We start from the raw sequence: 22,578 nt of genomic DNA on the forward strand, positions 1-22,578 counted from the left end.
AATTGTCAGTTTGGTTGGTTGCATAATCTCTGCAGCCCTTTCTCGGTTTTCCAGCCTAGTTTCTGCTCACTTTTGAGGAAGGATATTTGAGATAACTTTTCATAACAGGATGGTAAGGCAAATGAAATCATGCACACTTTGATAACATTTAAACTTGTTTTCCCTCTGTACTGAGTCTGAAAAACAACCCTCCACACCTATGGAAACTGTATTTTTCAAGCCTGCACTTCAGCGTGTACAGGTGTGTGCCCAGGGCAACAAAAACAAAGATTACAGTGACGGTGATGGCTGCCTCCCAGGCTCAGATAAAAGTGGTGCCTCTCAGCCAGCTTCAAGGCGCCAGTCCACCTGAGGTCAGATTTTGAATTGACCCCATTTTAGGGCAGGTAGGAAGAGCCTCCCAAGGCTGGGTTTTTAACCTCACACACCAGTTTTTCTAGTCCTCCCACCCCCCTTTCTTGTTTTGAATTCCTGGGTCAGCAATTTTGCAAACTTGCTTGGGTTAGAGGTCTCTGGCTGCTGTAGATGTGAGGAGCAAAGCCAGTGGACGCGGAGACACCCTGCACCCCGAGGATCCAGAGGGTGGACAGCTGCCCCGGGGGTGGTGAGTGGGGGAAGGGAATGTCCCTGCACCAACCTAACATGCCAGCCCTAGACTTAAAGGGTCACACTGCTCTCTCTGACTCTACCCAGTGAACATGCACGCCTAGAAAAGCGGGGTCGGGCGCCGGGCAGGGGGGGCTGGTGCCCCGGCCTCTTCCTCCTCCTTCTGCCGCCACTCCCACCACCCTCCCGGGGCAGCTGCATTTGCAGAAGGCGCGGGTGCATCCCCCGTGCCGCGGCCCCAGGCACCGTCCGCGCGGGCCGGGGCACCGGCGAGGTCTGGCGGCTGGAGGGAGGCGCCGCGGCGCGGCGACTCTCCACCCTGCACGCTCCGGGCGCCGGCTGCGGCCCGGCCTCCGCCTCCCGGCCGTCGTCTTCCTCCGCCCTCCTGGGCTGGGAAAGTGGGAGGCGGCGGCGTGCTGTGCGAGCGCGCGCGAAGGGGGCGGCAGAGAGGAGGCTCCCGTGCCACCGCGGCGGCCGAGACACACGGCGACGCGGCCGCATCTGCCGGCGCTGCGGGGCCGCGAACAAAGACGGCCGGCAAGGTAGGGCGCGCTGGGCTCCGGCCGCAGGCGGCGGGGTGGCGGAGTCGCCGCATCTCCATCCTCCGGCGGGCTGGTCCCGGTTCTCCTTCTCGGGGACGCCCGGGTCACTGAGCCCCACGGCCTCGCTCGCCTCCTGGAAGCTGCCGGGCTCGGGGCCGCGCTCTTCCCAGACGCAGCCCGGCTGCTCCTGCGTGCGGGGTGGCGGTCTCCGGGGACTGTCGCTGAGCTCATCCCCGCGGGGTCACAGCTCTGCTTCCCGCCGCACTCTGCGGACCTGACTTTGGGCAACTTAGGACTGTATGTTTATTTCTTTATTTCTTTATATTTGAAGTCCTTGAAAACTTCCAGCGGTCGGTGATGGGGGATTTTTGCCCTCCCTTTGACCTAAAGGGAGGCGGAGAGGAGGTAATTGGGTGAGATTCCCTATTTCCCCGGCGACCCGGCCGCAGCCCCAGCCTCAGCTCCAGCCCGGGTGGGTCCCGGTCCCCGGCCGGCCGGCGACACCTGGCTCCGGGTGTGTAGGCACTGGATGCGCGTTGCTGCGGGTCGGGCACTACCTGAGCTCGGCCGCGGCAAGAGGGGCGCACCCGGCTCCCCAGCCCTGGCTTGCCAGAACAGCTGCCTGGCCTCTCACCCCTCGCCAGGGAGCCACTGATTTGGGTGGTGGTGGGGACAGCGCCGCAGCCACTGGCTTCGGATGCCTTTTTCCTCCCCTTTCTGGATGGCCCGGTCAGTCCAGCATTCCAGCGCCGAATTCTTTTGGTGATCATTTCCCTAGATTTTCTGAATGGGATTAGGACAGGCCGTTCAGAAATCCATTTCAGAGTTTGTCAGCCACTGCCGGGAAGGGTAAGATTATGTGTTAGCTGTTTTCAAGCAAATCTTGGTTATATCCTTTAAAATTATCCAACCTTCAGCTCTTCCCCCACCCCTTCTCTGGTTGGATAAGATTAAACTATTTTATTTTTAAGACAGGGAAGAAACATGCATTTATTATTGGGATCATTTACCACAAGGATCTCGAATGGCATGGTTTCTTAAACGATAATGTGACTTAAAAATTGGGAACTTCGTTGGATATCAAAGCATTATTTTAGTTAGAGGAAACTTTCAATTGCCTCTGCTTAGCGTCTACGAGTGGAGGACTTTTATTAGGTAGCCAATATCACTTTCAGAGCTGGAGAAATTATGTCCTTTATTGCCTTTTTCATAAATCCTGTTCATTCCCAGAATGCTGTATAATGCTCAGTAGTTATTCCTGCACAGCGAGGGTCCAGCCTATCTTGGGGATTGATTTGGAATTGTTTAAGAAGCCTGTTTTGTTTTTGATTGTTGACTTTGGCGTTTGGAAACCACATTCCAAAGCAAAGCTACACTGTGCAGAGGAAGCACTTTTGTGTACTTTTTGGTTCTTGGCTCCTCTGTGAACTTCTCTCCCAGATAACAACACTCATTTTTCTCTTTCCTCTCTCTCTCTCTCTCTCTCTCTCTCTCTCTCTCTCTCTCTCTATCTCTCTCTCTTTTTTTTTCTTTTTTCTTCTTTTTTTCTCTCTCTCTCTCTCTCTCTCTCTCTCCCCATGACTCCAGAGCATAGTCTGAAATGGATGTTACATGAATCACTTTAAGGGCTGCACACAACTATGAACGTTTTGAAGCCTTTTTCTCAGTAAAGTAGATCAAGATGGATGAGTCTGCCCTGTTGGATCTCCTGGAGTGCCCCGTGTGTCTAGAACGCCTGGATGCTTCTGCAAAGGTCTTACCTTGCCAACATACGTTTTGCAAACGATGTTTGCTGGGGATTGTGGGTTCCCGGAATGAACTCAGATGTCCTGAGTGCAGGACTCTGGTTGGCTCTGGTGTGGAGGAGCTTCCCAGTAACATCCTACTGGTCAGACTTCTGGATGGCATCAAGCAGAGGCCTTGGAAACCTGGCCCTGGTGGGGGCAGTGGGACCAACTGCTCAAATGCATTAAGGGCTCAGGGCAGCACTGTGGCTAACTGTAACTCAAAAGACCTGCAGAGCTCCCAGGGTGGACAGCAGCCTCGCGTGCAAGCCTGGAGCCCCCCAGTAAGGGTGAGTAACCTCCAGAGGCAGTTGGGTGCATGAAGGTGGTGATGGCTACAGCTTTTCTTTATTCTTTAGCTTGATATTTTCTACATCAGCTCATTGCCCAAGAAGCCACACCTATTGGAGCAGATAAGAGACGAAACCTCAGGATCTTGTACTTTCTTTCTTTTTTCCTCTTGGGATGAGGTCTGATATGAATAATAAATTTTCTTGTTTTTAAGATTCTCTCCAGATAGACTCTATTTTCTGGTAAGATACAGTTTAGAAACAGCATTTTCTCAATGCAACCTAAAACAGCAGCTATTTTTTGTTTTTTGGCTATTTTAAAATGAAAATTTGGTATCCTCTTACCCTTTTGATGGAGTTGAGTCTTAATTGTGTGTGTGTGTGTGTGTGTTTGTGTGTGTATTTATGTGTATAGTATGTTGTAAATAGGCCTGTGGGTAAATCAGAGATAAGAAAGCAAGCCTTAATTTTATGCTTCTTAGAGTCAGTCTGTTGGTTTTATGAATGCACAGCACAGAATATACTGGTTGGAGGAATTTTTAACATCATGGCCACAGGTAGCAGCATCGTTGCCGTAGCAACACTGTATCACATAGGACCACACTATTACATCTAGCTGTATGTGGGGTTTTATAGAGAGTGGAGTGAAATTCTTCCATCAAAATGATTTTTCTTGGTGTGGGCTGAAATAATTCTAGGTGAAGTTAAGTATATATTACTGTTACTACAACTTAAATTTCTAGAAGGTAGCATATTCCAAATAAATATGGATTATGTTTCACATGATGGCTTCCTGATAAGATATCTGTGCTTTTGTTGTTTTTCATAAAAACGAGGCGTAGTCTTGGACATCAGGCAGTGAAAATCATTCCATTTTTGTTGGAAGAAACAATTTTGATAATAGGCCTAATATTTGGTAATTGGCCAAATTGATTTTGCAGTCTTTTAAAACAGTTAAGCTGGTTGAGAATGCTTTTTTTTTTTCAAACACTCCGAGGTAAAACCCAAAACGGATGACTTTCATTTAATGGAGAACCACCCAGTGGGATGGCAGTAGAGAGTATGAATTCCCAGATGTGGGTATCAGACAGCTGTGGAAGAGTAGTTCCCTTATACCCTTCTGAGGCTCATCTTTACAAATGATATAATGTATTTACGTGTGAAATATGTAAAGCATTTTAATCACTAGAACTGCTTGGATTACTAGAAAATACGTTCATCTCTAGACTCTCAGGTTTCTTTTGATTCATATATATATATTTTTAAAGATTGGACTAGGATGGCTTTCTTCCTTTCTTTTTCTTTCTGTAGCCCAGGCTGGCCTCTGACTCACTATGTATCCTAGACTGGCCTCGAGACTCATGTTCCTCAGCCCACTAAGTGTTGGGATTACAGGCAGGAGCCACCATGCCAATTTGGGGGGCTTTCTTATTTGGAGCCCCACATGTGAAATGGATCTGCTAGGCTTCTTTGACATTGCAGGGTTTACTACTGCTTTGCTTAGTACATATAGGGTCATGGATATTTTAATCCCAGAACTGGTGATTGGGTTGATTATCTGAGACATGGATCCAGGTCTGTTTACCTTAATGAAAGGGTAGATTTACATCTTTGGGGAGGTTTTGTTTCCTGTTAATTAGACCAGCCAGAGCAGAGCTTCTGGCTATGAATAGGAGTGTCTGAGTTGTTGACACTTCCCTGTACCTGTTGGGAGGAATTCGATGAATGTTTGATCACTGATAAAAAGGAACTTAAGGGAAGGCTCAAGCCTATTGGATTTTTAAATTTTCTTTCTAACCTAGACTTGGACTGTGTAGTACTAGAAAGCTCTCGTATCTGAACTGCTAGGCTTCTAAAATTTAACATCTTTCTAGGGTATTTGGAGATTTTTGATCTTGTTAATACTAATTTTTAGTTTATATGATTCTCAATTTGCTTTCTATTTTTTCTTTGACATGCGAGAAATAATTTGCAAAGAAGCTCAACTGAACTCAAGCCTTATTACCTTGGGAAAAATAGTTGAGTTGGAACAAACAGGAGATATGGCTGTTACTTTGCAGAAGGTGGGGCAGGAGGCAGAAACAACAGACAAGCAAAAGTTCTCTGTCTGCTGGAAGCAAATGATGTCATGATCATTAAAAAAACACTTCTGTTTTTCATTAGCCCTTACTAAAACTGCCTTTTGCTTTTAAGTGTTCAGAATGACCAAAGCTTTACATATATAGAGTTCATACCTGAAAGATAAATACATCTCTAGAATCAACTCCTTTTAAAAGTTAGAAATGGTAGCACACAGCCGCAAGGAGGTTGTAATGCACCCTTTTGGACACTCCCTGAAAGTGAGTGACTATAATAATAAATCCCAAACGTTCATCCTCTTTGCTTAAATGTTCTGACACAACCAAGTGGGGCGATGAGCCTGTTTCCACATGTTGAGTGAAGCTGAAAGTGAGAACATGTGGGATGTTGCTTCAGTTTACTATTTGTGTTCCGTGTTGATGTTGGCCATGTGGCTTCCTCGTGCATTTAGCTGAGGTAGACTGAATGTTATCAGTAGATACAAACATTTCCAATGTGTGACACATATCTTGTTCCCAGAATTTAGTGTTTCCTGCTTAATTAGAGAGAGAAAAGGAAAGAGTCAGTGTTGGACTGGAGTTGCTGTGGGATCTGCCAATTCTTTATTTCAAGCAAAGAATTCTGTTGGTTTTTGGCCAGATTCAAGCATTGGAATGAACCACAGTGGAGCGACTGCAGATATTGTTTCAATGAACTGAAAAAATGTACTTATAGAATCTTATAGCTGCATAGCCTTCTATATACTGTCTAATGAATATATATGTAGACATGGTGTGGAAAACTGTCTTTGAGTAGTTCCTATAGCATTGTAACCTAATAGAATGGTTAAATTTCTGTTTTCCATAGTTTAGTTGGGCTTGTTTATTAAATATTTGTTTGTTCATTGGTTTTTTTAAAAAAATGATCTTGCCACATAGCCCAGGCTGGCCATAAACTTAAGGTCCTTCTACCCCAACTTTCTGAGTGCTGGGATTGGATTTCAAGTGTGTCCCACGACATGACTCCACTGATTTGAGATCTGTTCATTATTTTTGTGTATCTATCCATCCAGGTATCTTTTTCAATGATTTTACACTGTGTCCAATTTCAAATGAATTTATTTTGCAAAAATAGATTGTGTGACCACTGACGTACACTGATTTGTGACTCCTTTATTTTGTCTTTTATTTAATAACTATTTATTAAGCATTACTCAGTGCCAGATTCATGAACTTCTGAGTGTGTGGTCAGTTTCTTGGGAGAAATTAGTAACAGCAGTGCAGGTATATAACGAACATGATGTGATGGTCCATGATGGAGAATTAGCAGAGCGGATTGGAGAAGGACCTGGAATTCAATGTGAAAGGGAATGTGTTTTTGTGTGAGGTCCTCAAAAGCTTCTCTGAGGAAGAGGTGTTTGAGTTGAGATCTTAGCAGTGAGGTGATAATTAGGTGGCTGGGGCTGAGCAGGGGAAGGGGCAGATTGGAAGAGCGTAGTGAAAACCTTGGCTTACCCCAGGAGGGGCTTGACACCTAGGGATACCCGACAGAAGGTGAAGGTGACCTAAGCAAGCCATGGGGATAGTGACTAGGCTTCAACAGCATATGAAGAAGATGTCATAGTGCACAGAGGACTAAGGCCAGATGGATGGGTACTAATAGTAAGTGCTCTGAATTTGGGATTGGAAAGATAGATCACTGCAACTGGGTGATCAATAAGACTTTAGAGCAAGTAGGGGATTGGAGGTTGATATCAAAGATTGAGACGAGAGAGGAAAATCTAGAAGGGGGGCACACAGGTCAAATTTCTTTTCCACTGAAAGTGCCAGCTATGTGTTCATTTCTTCATAGACCCAGTTGTACCTCCTTCCTCTCCCTTTTCACACTGGGGACTGTGTTTCTCTAAGTTCCTCTTGGTTTTTTAATTTTATTATTTTTATTTTTATGTGTATGAGTATATTGCCTGCATGTATGTAAGTGCACATGTGTTGTGCAATGCCTGTGGAGGTCAGAGCTGAATTGGAGTTATGGGCAGTTGTTAGCCGCCATGTGGGTGAACTGAATCCAGGTCCTCTGCAAGAGCAACCAGTGCTCTTAACTGCTGAGCCATCTCTCCAGCCCCCTAAGTTTCTCTTGTTGAAGTACTAACGCCCAGTACCTGAGAATGTGGGTCTTTTGGGAGATAGGGCCCTTAAAGTAGTGATGAAAGCAGTTAAAATGAGGCCACATATGTGGACTTAATCTAGTGAGGCTGCTTTCCTCAAAAGAAGAGATCAAAGCAGAGAGAGAGACACACACACAGGGAAGACCAAGAATTGGGAAATAATGTGGCCTAATCCCGAAGCCCCAGGCTGTAGGATGAAATGGGTAAGTATCTGTGTGACGAGACCTGTGTTGAGTGGTCCCTGGATTAAGTGCTCAAAGAGTGTGCCAAGTGTGGAGTGGAGTGGTCCAGATGTGCTCCCCCATGTGTGGGAAGTTCAGTACAGACACTGTCACAGGAACTGACATCTCTGCATAGATGGGAACAAGCATCTGTAATAACTCATGCTGGATCTACACTACATTTAATGAGGTGATTTGAGTGAGGAAGTTGTTCCCATGTTTCAGAGTGGCTGGAATGAATAGAAAAGGTAAGATTTTTTTTCCGTCAAACAGTTGTTGCTGATATTGACCTTGTATTTTTTTTTGCCCTTGACCCCTACTTTATGTCTCATGTAGGCTTTGGCCTAGACCTCAGTGGTAAGGCTCAAGAATGTGCCCTCCCCCCTTTTGTGGTGGTAGTGCTGAAACCTGGACCTCATACTTGCTATGGAAGTACTTACCTTCCATTGAGTTATGCCTCACATCTCCAGCCCTAGGCTCTGGGATCTTGAGTGGGGTAGAAGGCAGGAATAGGGAAGAAAGTCTTGGTTTACACTAATTGGTGATTAAAAGAGTAAAATGCTTACTTTTTTAAATATCGCACTTGTCATGTAACCATGGTCTTTATAAATCTTGTAATTTCTGTCTGGGAAGAGAGTATTATTTGAAAACTAAAACTGTAAATTTAAAAATGAGCATGTAAAAACAATTTTGTTTAAAAAATTCAACCTTAGGAGCTAGAGAGATGGTTCAGTGATTAAGAGCACTGGCTGTTCTTCCGAGGACCTGGGTTCAATTCCCAGAATCTACATGGCAGCTAACAACTGTCTATTACTTCAGTTCTAGAGGATCCAGCACTCTTTTCTGGCCTCCATGGGCACTGCACATACATACATACAGGGAAACTTACACACACAAAATAAAAATAAAATATTTAAAAAAACCCTAAAACAAAATCCCACAATATACATCTAAATAAACATCACATAGTATCCCTTAGAGAAGTATATGCCGTAAGGTGTGTATATAGCCTTTTAGAGTCTTTGTATACATTTATATGTAATAAACATGCAGATTTTGGCTTTTTATAGAAATAGAACTTTATACCCTGCATACTCGCTGGGTTGCTAGTTCAGTTAATGTATCTGCAGATCTTTTCTTGTTGGAGCATATAGACCAGCTTTATTAAAAAACTGTGTGTAATATACATAGAGAGACGTGCTCATATTGTAAGTTTACCACTGTTGGATCAGCATGCTTCATTCTTCTTAAAATGACCAGAGTATTTTTCTCTTTTAAAATTTGAAAGTAATATGTACTCACAGTAAGAAATTTAATAGCAGAAAAAGATGTGAAGAAAACTGAGACTTCCAGTCTCTGCATTTGTAATCCCAAGAGTAACCGCAGTGAAAAGGTTCTCTCTCAACTGAAGTCATTTCATAATGCTATTCTACAATTTGAGATTGTCTATTTAATATTACTTGCCAAGCTTTCTGTACCCTCTCATGGTGCTCTATAAGAAGGTATTTTGTAGCCGTCCTCTCATTTATTGGGGTAGGAAGGATGGCTGTAAGACTTTCAGTAATGTGTCAAATTCTCCAGCTAGTCGGTGCTGGAGCTGGGCTTCCACCCTAGATCTGTCTAATGCCATATACTTCCTTCCCGTCCATATCCTAGTCTACTGGCACATGTTCACCTTCCATCTCCATGCTGCTTTCAGTAGGGGATGCTTTTCTCAGCCATAGCTGGTGGAATTCTTTTCTTCTCACTGTCCTTGCTACCTGTGTTTCCTTGTGGACAAAGCCTCTGTGTGTTTACAGTGAAAGTGAATCCAGAAACCAGACTTTACTAAGCTTGGTATGTGAGAGGGGTATACTTTGGAGGTCTGATAGTGTGGCCTCTGGCTCCAGCAATGACATCAATTGGGCTTCCTTTCTTCAGCATAACCATGCAGAACCTGTAGGGATCTAGGAGTCCAAAGTCCACCAGGGGGGTAGGGGGGTGGGGCGTGGTAAAGACAGGGTAGGGTGAGTTAGGCTCATCTTTTTTTATTTTTTGAGACAGGGTCTCCCTGTAGCCCCAACTGGCCTGGAACTCGCTATGTAGACCAGGCTGGCCTTGAACTCACAGAGATCTGCTTGCCTCTGCTTCCCAAGTTCAGGGATTATAGGTGTGTGCCACCATGCCCAGGCAAGGCTTATCTTTTAAAAAAGTATTTTATTTATTATTTTTATTTTTCTGTGTATGAGTGTATTGCCTGCATGTATGTAAGTCACCATGTCATGCAATGCCTATAGAGGTCAGAAGAGGGTGTTGGATTCCCCTGGAACTGGAGTTATGGATGGTTGTTAGCCACCATGGAGGTTCTGGGAGCTGAACCCGGTTCCTCTGCAAGAGCAGCCAGTATTCTTAACTGACGAGCCCTCTTTCCAGTCCCAGGCTCATCTTTTTTAAAAAATAAAACTTTTATTAATTTTCTTTTTCTTTTTTTTTTGGGGGGGTCTTTTTGAGACAGGGTCTCCCTGTAACCCCAGCTGCTGGCCTGGAACTCACTATGTAGACCAGGCTGGCCTTGAACTCACAGAGCTCTGCCTGCTTCTGCCTCCCAAGTGCTGGGACTACAGGCATGTGCCACCATGCCTGGCTCAATTTCCTTCTTTATACATGTATATAATATGTTCTGGTTAGTCTCACCCCGACTCTCTCATCTCCTTCCCATATCCATCATCCTTTACCCCACAAGCCCTTGTTTCATATTCATGCATTTTGTTTTGCTTGTGACCCACCGAGTTTTACCGTGGCAGACTGTGTGACTGTGGGTTTTGAACAACCCAGTGGAGCCTGGTGGGCTCTCCTGTGGGTACATAGTGAGGACAGTCACTGCCTCTGTCCCATAATCCACTGGTAGAGGCTCGTCTCCGACTTTCTGGATCCTTTGTAGTGCCTGGTATATAGTATACACTCAAAAGAGGCTTGATAATACATGCGGAAGAATTGAGGGAAATGAATACCAGCCACTCTAGTGATCCTTAGTTGAACATTCTCTCAGCCTTTTATGCATGCTTACTCCTTTCAGGGGTGCAGTTTCCCCACAATCTGTAAAATAAAGATGATGCTTCTTCAGCCTGTTGGTAGATTGTCTTGTGGAAAAATGCAAGAATTGGGATACACATATTTTGAAGATTGTAAAGCCTATGTAAATGGATGTATTGCTGTTAGTATTGTTGTTCTAAAAATAATTAGTTTCTTCATAAAGGAATAGAATATCTCTGTGTGAGGTAATGAGAATCCAAACAGTTAATCAGAGATGATCGTACAAAAGGAGTGGTAGTGTTTAGATGCAGAACTCCACCAAACCAAATGGGGACCTGGTCCAGATATTTGCTGTCAGCCATGTGGGAAGCAGCCAGGTGATTGGCAGCCTCTGGGGTTGCTTTGTTTCTCTCATTAACAGTCTTGTGATTAATGATGGAGATACATTTGGAGAAATGTATTCCTAGGTATTTTGTCATTGTGAGGACATCATAGGGGTGTACATAGGTCAGTTACTCAATGGAGTTTTTGATGCAACCAAGAATCATGGTAAACATGTTTGTGTATGTGTGTGCATGTGTGTCCATGTGTATGAGGGTACACACATGCATGCAAATGTGCAGGAGTATACATGCAGATGCCTGTGCATGGAAACCAGAGGACGCCTCGTGTGGTGCTCCTCAGGTATCATCTGTTTCTTTTTAAAATTTTAAAATATTTTATTTATTGTTTTATTTTATGTGTATGAATGTTTTGCCTGCATTTATGTAAGTGCACGTTGTGCATGCAGTGTCTGTGGAGTCCAGAAGAGGGTGTCAGATCTCCTGGAACTGGAGTTAAGGTTGGTTGTTAGCCGCCATGCCATGTAGGTGCTGGAAATTGAACCTGGGTCCTCTGAAAGAGTAGCCAGTATTCTTAACCACTGAGCTATCCCTCCAGCCCTTGCCTCTCTTTTCTTTTGAGACATGTCTCTCACTGGCTTGGAACTCACCAAGTAAATCAGGCTGGCTAGACAACCAGCAAAGCCATCCAGCAGTCTTCATTTCCCCAGGGCTGGAATTACAAGCATGCTATGGTTTCTGGAGATGGAATTCCTATCCCCCTGCATGTGGGGCAGGCACTTTTCTGACACACTATTGCCCTAGCCCCGTAAACATGTTTTACAGAAAACTTTTTTCTGTAAGTAGAGAATACTCTAAAATATGATAAACAGTAATCTAAATACATACCCGCAAGTCATTTGTTATCATTATCACGCATTATATATTGTATGTAATAGTATATATATTTTATAGGATTGGCAGTGTGATAGCTTTATTTATACTTGCTCCATGCAGTAATGTATGACAACTCCGGAGTCACTAGATGCTAGGCAGATTTTCAGCTCCATTATAATCCTATGGGACCACCATTGTGTATGCAGTCTGCCCTTGACTGGAACATTTGCATGTGACTGTATATCACTATTGCCCTGACTGCTGAAAAAAAAAAAAAAAATCTCCTTTGGGTGATTGAAAGAAGGAAAGGAGAGAAACGATTATTCAGTTGTTGCTGGTGGGAAGGGAAAGAGAAGATAAGGGATTCAGTCTAGTGCTGCTGTGGTCAGGGGGCCCTGTTGTCCCACCTCTGCCTCTGTTCTCTGGCTTTGGTCCTCACCCCCAGCGTCCCCCTCCCCAGGGGTGCAGACTCCACAGTTTGTTTTCTTTTCTGCCTTCCTGTCCCCTCTACCATCTTCCCATCTTCCCTGTCCCTCAATGATGGTTTGCTCTTTGGAAAGTGGCTGGAGTATGTGGGTACAGTAGTGATAGGGACGGAGAGGAAGGGAGGCAGAGTCTTGCTTTCGTTGAGTTCCTTTCCCAGATTGCTTTCCCAAATTGTGTTTTAGGCCCATGATTAGTTAATGGCCTCAGAGGAAGGGAAGAAATCAAATCAGAGGCACTAAAAAGGCACAGGGGTGGGCGCAGTCTGCCAGTTCCTGCCTGCTTTTTTGTTGCCTGTAGTCTCTTCCTTGGTGTTCAGAGTTCCCAGCTTCCCTTTGCATACCTCTGTTCCTCAACTCTCATCTCTACCAGGGGGACCACCTGCTTTCTACCACCCTGGTAATACTTCATTTATTCGTTGATCTTCCCTCTGATATATGTTGCAACTCTATGAGTGTGAAAAAAAACCTTCTTATTTAAGACTTTGCAATTCACTCTGTAGCAGGATTCTTCATAAGGATCCATAATAGCATAGCAACCTAGTCGCATTATATTCTGAGATGTACTTATAATAGATAGTGTACACAGCAACAAAGTCGAGTGAGGACTCAGGCAGTAGGCAAGCATCATTTACATAGCAAGGTAAGGTAGTGAGGTGTGCTCGTGATAGAAACAGGATCGGTCCCAGCAGAGAGTGGGGAACTCAGCGGGAAAGCCTCGTTTCCATGGCAACATAGTACAGGTGAGGTACACTTAGGGTAGAAATATACTTGGAGACAGTAAGACTCCCTCTGAGCCCCAGCCACCCTTCTTCATGGGTCCCCAATCCTTTCCAGGCTATGTGCCTGCCAATGCCTAGTCAGGAGGGTGGCAACAGTTGCTTCATGAATGGTGACATATGGGTAGCTGTAAACACAGCCATTTCAAAGATAGATGTGTGAGTGGGCTCTCAAGGGGTAGCTGGGAAGGGAGTAGAGGTGCCATTTCAGATGGTTGACAGTAGCAGTTAAGTAGTAGATGATTTGCGCTGTGAACCATGAAAAAGTGAGCAGTAAGAGGGGCACAAATGAAGTTTTAAGTTATCAAGCGTAATGCAGGACGGCAAGGGCTGTTAAGTTTGAACATTTTCCTATTAGCCTAAGGAAATCAATTTCTTCATGTTTTAAAAAGACTTATTTATTTTCATGTATATATGTATCTGTGTGTGTGTGTGTGTGTGTGTGTGTGTGTGTGTATGTACACATGTGTGTGGGTGCCTGCAGAGGCCAGAAGAGGGTGTTAGATCCCCTTGGAGTTAGAGTCACAAGTGGTTGTGACCTGCCTGACATGGGTGCTAGGAATTGAACTCTGGTCCCTGCAAGTCCTCTTAACCATCTCTCTAACTCCCGAAATTGTTTTTTTTTTTTTTTTTTTTTAAATAAGAAAACTTTTTGAATTACTGTATTTTCACTGTTCATAATGAACAAAAATGGTTTCATTATATTAAAATGTAGTAAGTGGTCCCTAAGCAATGAAGAATTATGCACAAGCAAAAAGTTTGCTGCAGAATATTCCATACTTGCTTTTTTCTTTCTTTTTTTAAAAAAAATTATTATTTTTATTTTTATATGTGTACAAGTGTATTACCTGCATGTAGGTGGGTGCACCTACATTGCGCAATGCCCGTGGAGGTCTGAAGAGGAGGTCAGATTCCTCTGGAACTGGACTTATGGACAGTTGTTAGCCTCCATGTGGGTGCTGGGAACTGAACTTGGGTCCTCTGCCAGAGAAGCCACTGCCCTTAACTGCTGATCCATCTCTCCAGCTCCTGCTTTTTTCTTTTCTATTTTTTTAGGGAAGGTCTTTCTACATAGCCCAGGCTGGTTTGGAACTTGCACGAGTGCGCCTGTCTCAGCCTCCCGAGTGCCTGGATTACAAGAGTGAGCTACAACACTCAGTTCTGAATCCGGTTTTAATTCAGGTGATAGATTAATTACTTGTTTCGTTGTTGGGACAAAATGCCTGTGACAGAAGCAGCTTAAGAAAGGAAGCGTTTATTTTGGCTCACATTTGAGGATACAGTTCATAATGATTGGGATAGCATGGTGACAGGCGCATGAGGCAACTGGTCATATTGCATCTACAATCAGGAAGCAGAGAGAGATGAATGTTCATGCTCAGCTAGCTTTCTTCTTTTTAATGCAGTCTGGGGCCCCAAGCCCATGGAATGATACCACCTAAAATCAGGATGAGTCTTCCCAATTCAATTAATCTAACCTAGATAATCCATTATAGACAAGCTCAGAGGCTAACCTAATCTAGGTAGTCCCTTATGGGCATGTCCAGAGGCTTGTCTGGTGGGTGATTCTAGATCCTGTCTAGTTGACAGTTAATGTCAGCCTTCACAGATGATGCCCCCAGGGCAACAGGGAAGGAGTAGACTGAGAAGAGTGTAAGTGGGATGCACAGAGTGCTGGTATTTGTATAGTTTCCAGGAAGTATGTTTGAGCACCGACAATTGAAAGTTAAACCTTCGCTATAACAACATTTAATTCCTGTAGGGCGAAACTATTCTTGCATATTTTCAGTTGTTGTTTATTTTTGAGGCAGGTCTTACTTACCTTGGCCTGACCTCAGACTCCCCAGTTGGTCTTGAGCATTCCATCTTCCTGCTTTCAGTTTGTAATCCCAAGCAGGGATATAGGCACGTACTGCTAAGCTGGTGAAGGCTTTTTGTTTGTTTGTTTAAATGTTAAACACATAGTTTAGACATTTATATGAGAACTTCAAATTTTCATTTGCTCAGCCTATCCTAAGTGACAGTAGGTTGCTCATTCCCTATATTATTAAACATGGTTAAAGCACAATCTTTGATGAATTATTGCCAAGTGTTCATATGTTCTTACTTTCCCCCCACAGGAACTTTAATTTATGAGGCTAAATACTTTTGGTGGCCCTAACTATCTCATTCATATATTAATTATTTTAGTACTAGCACTTTGTTTTCTATTTTTATAAAGCAAGTCCAGATTATTGGAGGATAGTGAAGGTGCTAACACTGTTGTGCAGACCGATGTTGCTGGAGGGGAAGTTGGTTGAAAGGCACCATCATATGACATCTTGAAATGTTTACATGTCACCTATTTCAAGGAACTTGAGGTTGTTCTCTGACCTACACATGTGTGCTGTGGCATGTCTGTGTCCATATTCAACAGATAAGAATATGTGCACACACAAGCAAAAAAATTGATGTGGTATAAGAAACATTGGTTCTCATTGTTTGAGGCCCATGTAAGTGACTTTTTGTCCATGTGACAAAGTACATGAGATAGTCACTATGAGGAGGGATTAATTTTGGCTCATTTCAGTCTCTCATGTCAAGGAGGGTGTGGTAGAGCAGTGTAGCTCCCACCATAGCAGCCAGGAAGCAGAGAGAGAGAGAGAGAGAGAGAGAGAGAGAGAGAGAGAGAGAGAGAGAGAAGGAGGGAAGGAGAGAGGGAAGAAGGGAGGGAGAGGGGGGAGAGAGAGTTAGACTATGAATGAGGATGAATGAATTCCTACACTGCAGCCTTTCTCGTTTTCTACTTTTACTCCATCTAGGCCCTCAGCCCGTGGAATGGTGCTGCCCATGTTTAGGGCCGCCTTCCCCTCCTTAATTACATCTGGAAATGCCCTCACCTGTAGATGCACCTCACCAATCTCCTGGGAGCTTCACACCTCTAGTCCTGCAAATGTACTAAGTTGAGGCCCTCCTACTGGATTGGAAGTCCTGCCTTTCTGATTCTAGGCCAGTGTTTTCACTTATGTAAGCCATAATTTCCTCTTTTCATTAAGTGAGGCTTATGGAATATCAGAGTTCCTTCGTAGCTCTGAGATTTTAAACATTATTACCTTAAGAGATGCTGACTTTGAAATTAGATGTTTATTTTTCAAAATGATTCTTTGTTTTTAAAATTACTTACAGTTTTGTTTTTAATTACTTAAAAAGGTGGGGTGGGGCTGGAGAGATGGCTTGGAGGTTAAGAATACTATTGTTCTTGAAGAGAACCTGGGTTTGGTTCCCAGCATCCACATGGTAACTTAACAACCACCAATGTCTATAGTTCTAGGGGATCCAATGCCCTCTTTTGGCCTCCATGGGCATTACACACTCGAGTGTGCTTATAAACATGCAGACAGAGCACTCATACACATAAAATAAAAGTAAATAAATAATTAAAATTAGCATACAAAGTAATGGGCTTTATTATGAAATCTTTACATATGTGTATCATGTACTTTATTCATATTAATATGTGTTCACCCTTTCTTGTTCCCCATCACACTGGTTCTTGTTCTCCCTCCAAATAGTCCCCCTTCAGCTTTCATATCATCTGTGTATGTGTTTTGGTGTGTGTACATGTGCGTGTGTACGTGTATAAGCATTTAGAACAAAATGTTTGATATCAGCACCATCTTAGAGAACTTTTGTTCCTTACTCATAGACAGCAGCTGCAGTCCCTTTAGAAGCCTACATGTGCCACAGGAACCATCAGATGAGCTTTTGATGATTTTTCCATTAGAGGAGTGAGGACAGTTTAGGGAACCTGACTTAGGCTCAAGTTCCAGTCAGGACTAGTTTGACTTATAAGCCTCCTCTGCCCACAGTAATCTACCTTTGTCCTGCCCAGATATTATTCTCATGTAAAATTGTCACAACAAAATTCCGACAATTAGATTCCATCATAATAGGCTGTCACATAAACTTGGGGATATATTGAGACCACCCCACTTGGTAACTGAGCTTCTTTGGGGTCAGATAGGCCTGAGTCGGGGTAGTTCTGGAAGGACTGCAGGGGTCATGTTAACCATTTCATTCATCCTCTTCAGTGGGACACGTGAAAAGGGATGATGTTGATAATTTTGTAGAGTCAGTAGGCATAAGCCAGGGCGATCTGGGTCAAACAGGCCCATGTGTTCACCCTGGCTGAGGGCAGTGTGCTCAAGCCAGGGGACAGAGAAGGTCTCAAGTGCAGGGAAGATGCCAGCGAATACAAATATATTTAGGGGCAATACAGAGGAATTGGTTTCTGCTGCTTTTTCAGTACTCTGGTTCTTGTTGGAAGGGAAATGTAAAGTAAGGAAGGGACCTGGGATTTACTCAGCAGCTGGTAGAACTTCTTGGCCTTGTTATCCTGTTGCTTTGGGCAAGTTACTTCCTTACTGTGATTTTTTTCATTTGTAAGATAATGAGGTCTGGGGCTGGAGAGATGGCTCAGCGGTTAAGAGCACTGACTGTTCTTGCAGAGGGCCCGGGTTCAAGTCCCAGCACCCACATGGCGGCTTCGAACCATCCTTAACTCCAGTTCCAGGGGAATCTGAAGCCCTCTTCTGACCTCCGCAGCACTGCACGACACGGGTGCACTCACATACATGCAGGCAACACACTCATACACATTTAAAAAAAAAAAGATAATGAGGTCTGCTTTCCAAGTGAGGAATTGCTTAAAGAAACTTAGGTATCCAGAACAAAGTAGTTTCTCAATAACCAGTGTTACTACCTTTAGTTTTATCTTTCTAGAAATTAGAGCTTTTAGTTCCATATGGCAGTTATAAAATTAACTGCAAGTGTATATGTATGGGGTCGTGGTAGTTTAATTTACTAACATGTATGATGTTAATGTGATAAGTTGTTTTGTATTATTTTAAACAGCTGGCTTAAACTTTAGGTACCCAAGCAGTTTAAGTTTGTGACTACAAGTGATAATAAATATGTAGGTCCCATCTGCAAAAGGAGATGATGGTAAACAGCGTCTCTGGGGCCTCTTCCTCTTCGCTCATCCTGTAAGGCCTGGCCTGCACAATTCATCCTGTATTATGCCGTTTCTGACTGTTGTCAATCCTCCCTTCCCTTTCCTTCTTCTATCCATCTCATCCTCTTTACCTGTGATATAGGGAAAAACAATAGCTCAAAGAGTTTAAAATATATACTACTTAATTCTTTAGTATAGCATTGAAAAGACTTAGGTTCTTGTATTAGTCAGCTCCTCTTTACTGTGACAAAATGCTTGAGATAATCAGCCTAAAAGAGAAAAGGTCTATTTTGACTTGCCTTTCCATCATGGCAGGAGTATGTGGTATATTTCACCTCATGATTCTTGGGAACAAAGGATAGATATAGCTCCCAATAACCTCTTCAAGAGCATGCTGCCAGAGATCTAACTTCTTTTCTCCAGGTAGGTCCCATCTTCTAAATGTTCCCTCCCAAGAGCACCACAGGTTGGAGGACAAGCCTTTAACACTTGAGCCTTTGGGGGTTAGTGTGGATCCAATCTTATACAGTCTCTGAGACTTTCTATAAAGAATCAAGGCATGCTTTGCAGTGCAATTCTAATTTTTAGAAATTACTGAGGGCTGGGGAGATGGCTCTATGACTGTGCAAATATATGGACTGGTATTCAGAATCTCAGAAAACAAGTTAAAGGTGGAAACGTAGCACAAGTGTCTGTAATCACAGTGTTCCTAAGAGGAGATAGGGGGCAGAGACAGGAGACTTCCCAGAAACTTGTGGGCCAGCCAACTGGTGTGTGCAACAGAAAAACAGCTGGAGACCACACCATGTCTCCAACAAGGCAAGGATGGACGCCTGAGGTTGTTGTATGACCTATGTGTGTGCCATGGTATACATGTGCCTTCATTTATGCCATGAACACACACACATCACAAACACACGCATGCACGCACTCACAATACATATTTTGCCCTCCCATTGGTGCTATTTTGTGTGTGTGTGTGTGTGTGTGTGTGTGTGTATATATGTATCAGAGAAAGAATATATGGTTTTATATGTTATGTTTTATTCTTTTATGTATATATTTATATTATAGATATATATATATATATGTACATATTTGATCTTTTTTTAGGACAAGATTTCCCTGTAGTCCCAGTTGACCTGGAACTCACTTATGTAGTCCAGGCTGGCCTCAATCTCACAGAAATTGCCTGCCTCTGCCTCCCGAGTGCTGGGATTAAAGGACGGGCACCACCATGCCCAGTTCTATGGCTGATTTTTGTCTACCTTTTCTACTCTTTTCCTCATAGCACTTTCACAGCATTATATGTTCCTTGAGTATGATGAACCTGAGGCTGAAGAGATGGCTCAGTGTTTAAGAATGCTTGCTATGAAAGCAAGAGGACCTGAATTCAGATCCCAGCACCCATGTAAAAACTGGGCAAGGCCACTCATGCTTGTAATGCTAACATTGGGAGGCAGAGGCAGGTGGATTCCGGGAGTGCTATGGCTAGCCTGCAGACCTCGTTTGCTTTCTCTTGCTGTGATAAAACACTAACCAAAAACAACGTGGGGAGGAAAGTGTTTCAGTTTACAACTCCCAGGTCACAGTCCATCACTGCGGGAAGTCAGGGCAGGAACTTGGACAGGAACCTGGAGGCAGGAGCTGACACAGAGACCATGAGGAATGCTGCTTACTGATTTGCTCTCCTGGCCTACTCTGGCAGCTTCTCTTATACAGCCCAGGCCCACCTGCCCAGGATGGCACCTCCCACCATGGGCTGGGCCCTCCTGTATCAACGAGCAATTAAGAAAATGCCTTATAGACATGGTCACAGGCCAATCTGATGGAGGAAATTACTCACTTAAGGTTCCTTCCTCCCAAGTGATTCTAGTTTGTGTTAAGTAGACAAAAAACTAACTAGCACCAGCCTAGCCAAATTGCAAGCTTCAGGTTCAGTGAGAGACCCTGTTTCAAAAAAGGTGGAGAGATAAAAACATTTCCCATCTTTCTCTGCACACATGTACACCTACATACATACATGCACATATGTATCCCATATCTATATGTATGTGTATGCATAGATATACACATATATAATGGGTCTATTCACTCATGTTTTGATTACTTTTGCATCTTATCTATAGCAACTGATTGCCTTTTCTTATGTGACTAGTACTGTTCCTGGTTTTGATCACATATATAAGCAAATGCATTTATGTAACTGATAACTTCATGATGAACTGAGGAGATTCAGCAACAGTGAAGAGCCCTGCCATGCTTTAGCTTTCAATAACTTTGTGTATTTTCTAATGAAAATTATAGTTAAAATATCCCCTTATTGATTTTGTAGGGTAAGAAAGGACATTGGGTAAACATTTATGACCATTACTGTATTTTTTAAGCCTTTTTTTTAAAAAAAAATTTTTTATTTTATGTGTATGTATGTATTGCCTGCATGTAGATAAGTGCACCCGTGTCATGCAGTACCTGCAGAGGACAGAAGAGGCTGTTGGATCCCCTGGAACTGGAGCTACAGACAGTTGGATTCAAACCCAGGTCTTCTGCAAGAACAGTCGGTGTTCTTAACTGCTGAGCCATCTCTCCAGCCTCCTAGACTCTATTCTTATGAAAGAAAGAGATGAAAGAAAATGAATGGCCTAAGTAGGATTTTTCTCTTCAAGTAAGTAGCTCAAAGCACTGAGTCAGGACGGTGATGGCTGCCATGGAGGTGTTCTCTCCTCTTGAACGTGGGCACCTGAAAACATCAAGCTGGAAAGAGGCCAGCTGAGTAATGGAGGTGTGGAGATGTGACCAGGGGCTGGCTACGCTGTGCATGCATAGGTGGTCTGCAAGAATGTTCTTAACCGATGAGCCATCTCTCCAGCCCCTTTTCAAAACTTTTAATAAATGATGCTTCACTGGGCTGGAGAGATGGCTCAGCTAAGAGTACTGGTTCAGTTCCCAGCACCCACATGGCAGCTCACAACCACCTGTAACTCCAGTTCCAGGGGATCCAACAAATTTAAATAATAAATAAAATATTAAAAAAATAAATAAACAATGCTTCAAAAGCTGGTTGGGAGGTTCTTCCAGTGCCTTGCGTTCTTCCCAGCCAGGAAGTTCTCTTTTTGTATCAGGTATAAATCCCTGTCCTTGAAATTGAATCTCCTTCCTCCCATCCCATCTCAATGGAAAGAAGCTCTCCCTTGTCTGCTGTTCTTCCTGACCTTGCCGACGATGGTCCAGCTCTGACCTCCCTAGCGATGGTCCAGCTCTGACCTCCCTAGCCATCCCATCTTTTATCTGTGTTTCCTTTATACCTCCTCTGAGGATTCATATCCTAATATTTTAGTCACTTTCCCTTGGATGCTCTTCAGCTCCTGTTTATCTTGTTGGGGTTCAAGTCCCCAGATGCTCTTAGTATGGTAATAAAGTTCCTAGAAGGGCTTTATATTGTGAGTTATCATGCTGCTGAATGTTATACATGATTTTCTGTGCCTTTAAAAACAAGTCACTGTCTGGGGCTGGAGAGATGGCTCAGCAGTTAAGAGCATTGGCTGCTCTTGCAGAGGACCCAAGTTCAGTTCCCAGCACCCACATGGCAGCTAACAACTGTCCCTGACTCTAGTTCCAGGGGTTCCAACACCCTCTTCTGGCCTCTGCAGGCATTGTATGACACAGGTGCACTTTTGTACATGCAGGCAAAACACTCATACACATAAAATATAAATAAGTAAGTAAATAAATAAAAATTTTAAAAAGTCACATTGTTGTCGATTTATATTTTGCTTAGACCTCAGAGTTTCTCATTTACTTACATTTGATTTTCTACTATTTCTTGAGTGAGTTTATTTTATTTTATTTTTTACCACCTTTCCAATGAAACTGTCTCCTACTGTTTCTCTAATCTTTATGGTAGTGTCAGCAATTTGCAGCTATTACCAAGTATTGGAAAATGTCAATCTAAATGCTGTTTTTTAGTAAATATTAGTAATTATATAAATCCTTGATTTTAAACACACATATAATGTGCTTCATAAACCTGTTGTGTGTCCTCTGCCTGCATTTGACATTAAATTGTTCTTTTATTAATTGGGTTATATAAATTTGATTTTAAACACACATATAATGTGCTTCATAAACCTGTTGTGTGTCCTCTGCCTGCATTTGACATTAAATTGTTCTTTTATTAATTGGGTTAATAAAAGGAGTTTTATCTCCTATTCCAAGTGGGAACTTGAGAGAGGAACAAATTTTTTGTGTTTATACTATTTTTTTTCTGTTTACACTTTTTTTGGGGGTTGGGGAATCAATCGAGTTCAGGGCTTTGCACATGCTAAGTGTGTGCTCTACCACTGAGCGACAGCCTTAGCCCCTTCTTTACTGTGGAAAAAGTTTTAGATGTTCAGTTCAGTAACTGCTTGATAGGATTGGTAGATGACTAC

General features: G+C 43.3%; 1 protein-coding gene across 4 annotated transcripts in view; it reads left to right on the plus strand.

The window, feature by feature from the left end:
• Window positions 1-991: 991 nt before the first annotated feature.
• Sh3rf1 (SH3 domain containing ring finger 1) overlaps window positions 992-22,578 on the plus strand; it is a 177,269-nt gene continuing 155,682 nt past the window's right edge. For 2 of the 4 annotated variants that reach the window (XM_029559547.1, XM_029559549.1), the window contains exons 1-3: window positions 992-1,148; window positions 2,736-3,222; window positions 14,212-14,337. In XM_029559547.1, coding sequence (XP_029415407.1) covers window positions 2,830-3,222; window positions 14,212-14,337 — 519 coding nt within the window. In that variant the 5' untranslated portion in view covers window positions 992-1,148; window positions 2,736-2,829. The other 2 variants (XM_029559548.1, XM_008824940.3) reach the window with 2 other exon arrangements.

Source organism: Nannospalax galili, unplaced genomic scaffold (assembly GCF_000622305.1).
Source record: "Nannospalax galili isolate Female #2095 unplaced genomic scaffold, S.galili_v1.0 scaffold109, whole genome shotgun sequence".
In the NCBI taxonomy this organism is placed as follows: domain Eukaryota; kingdom Metazoa; phylum Chordata; class Mammalia; order Rodentia; family Spalacidae; genus Nannospalax; species Nannospalax galili.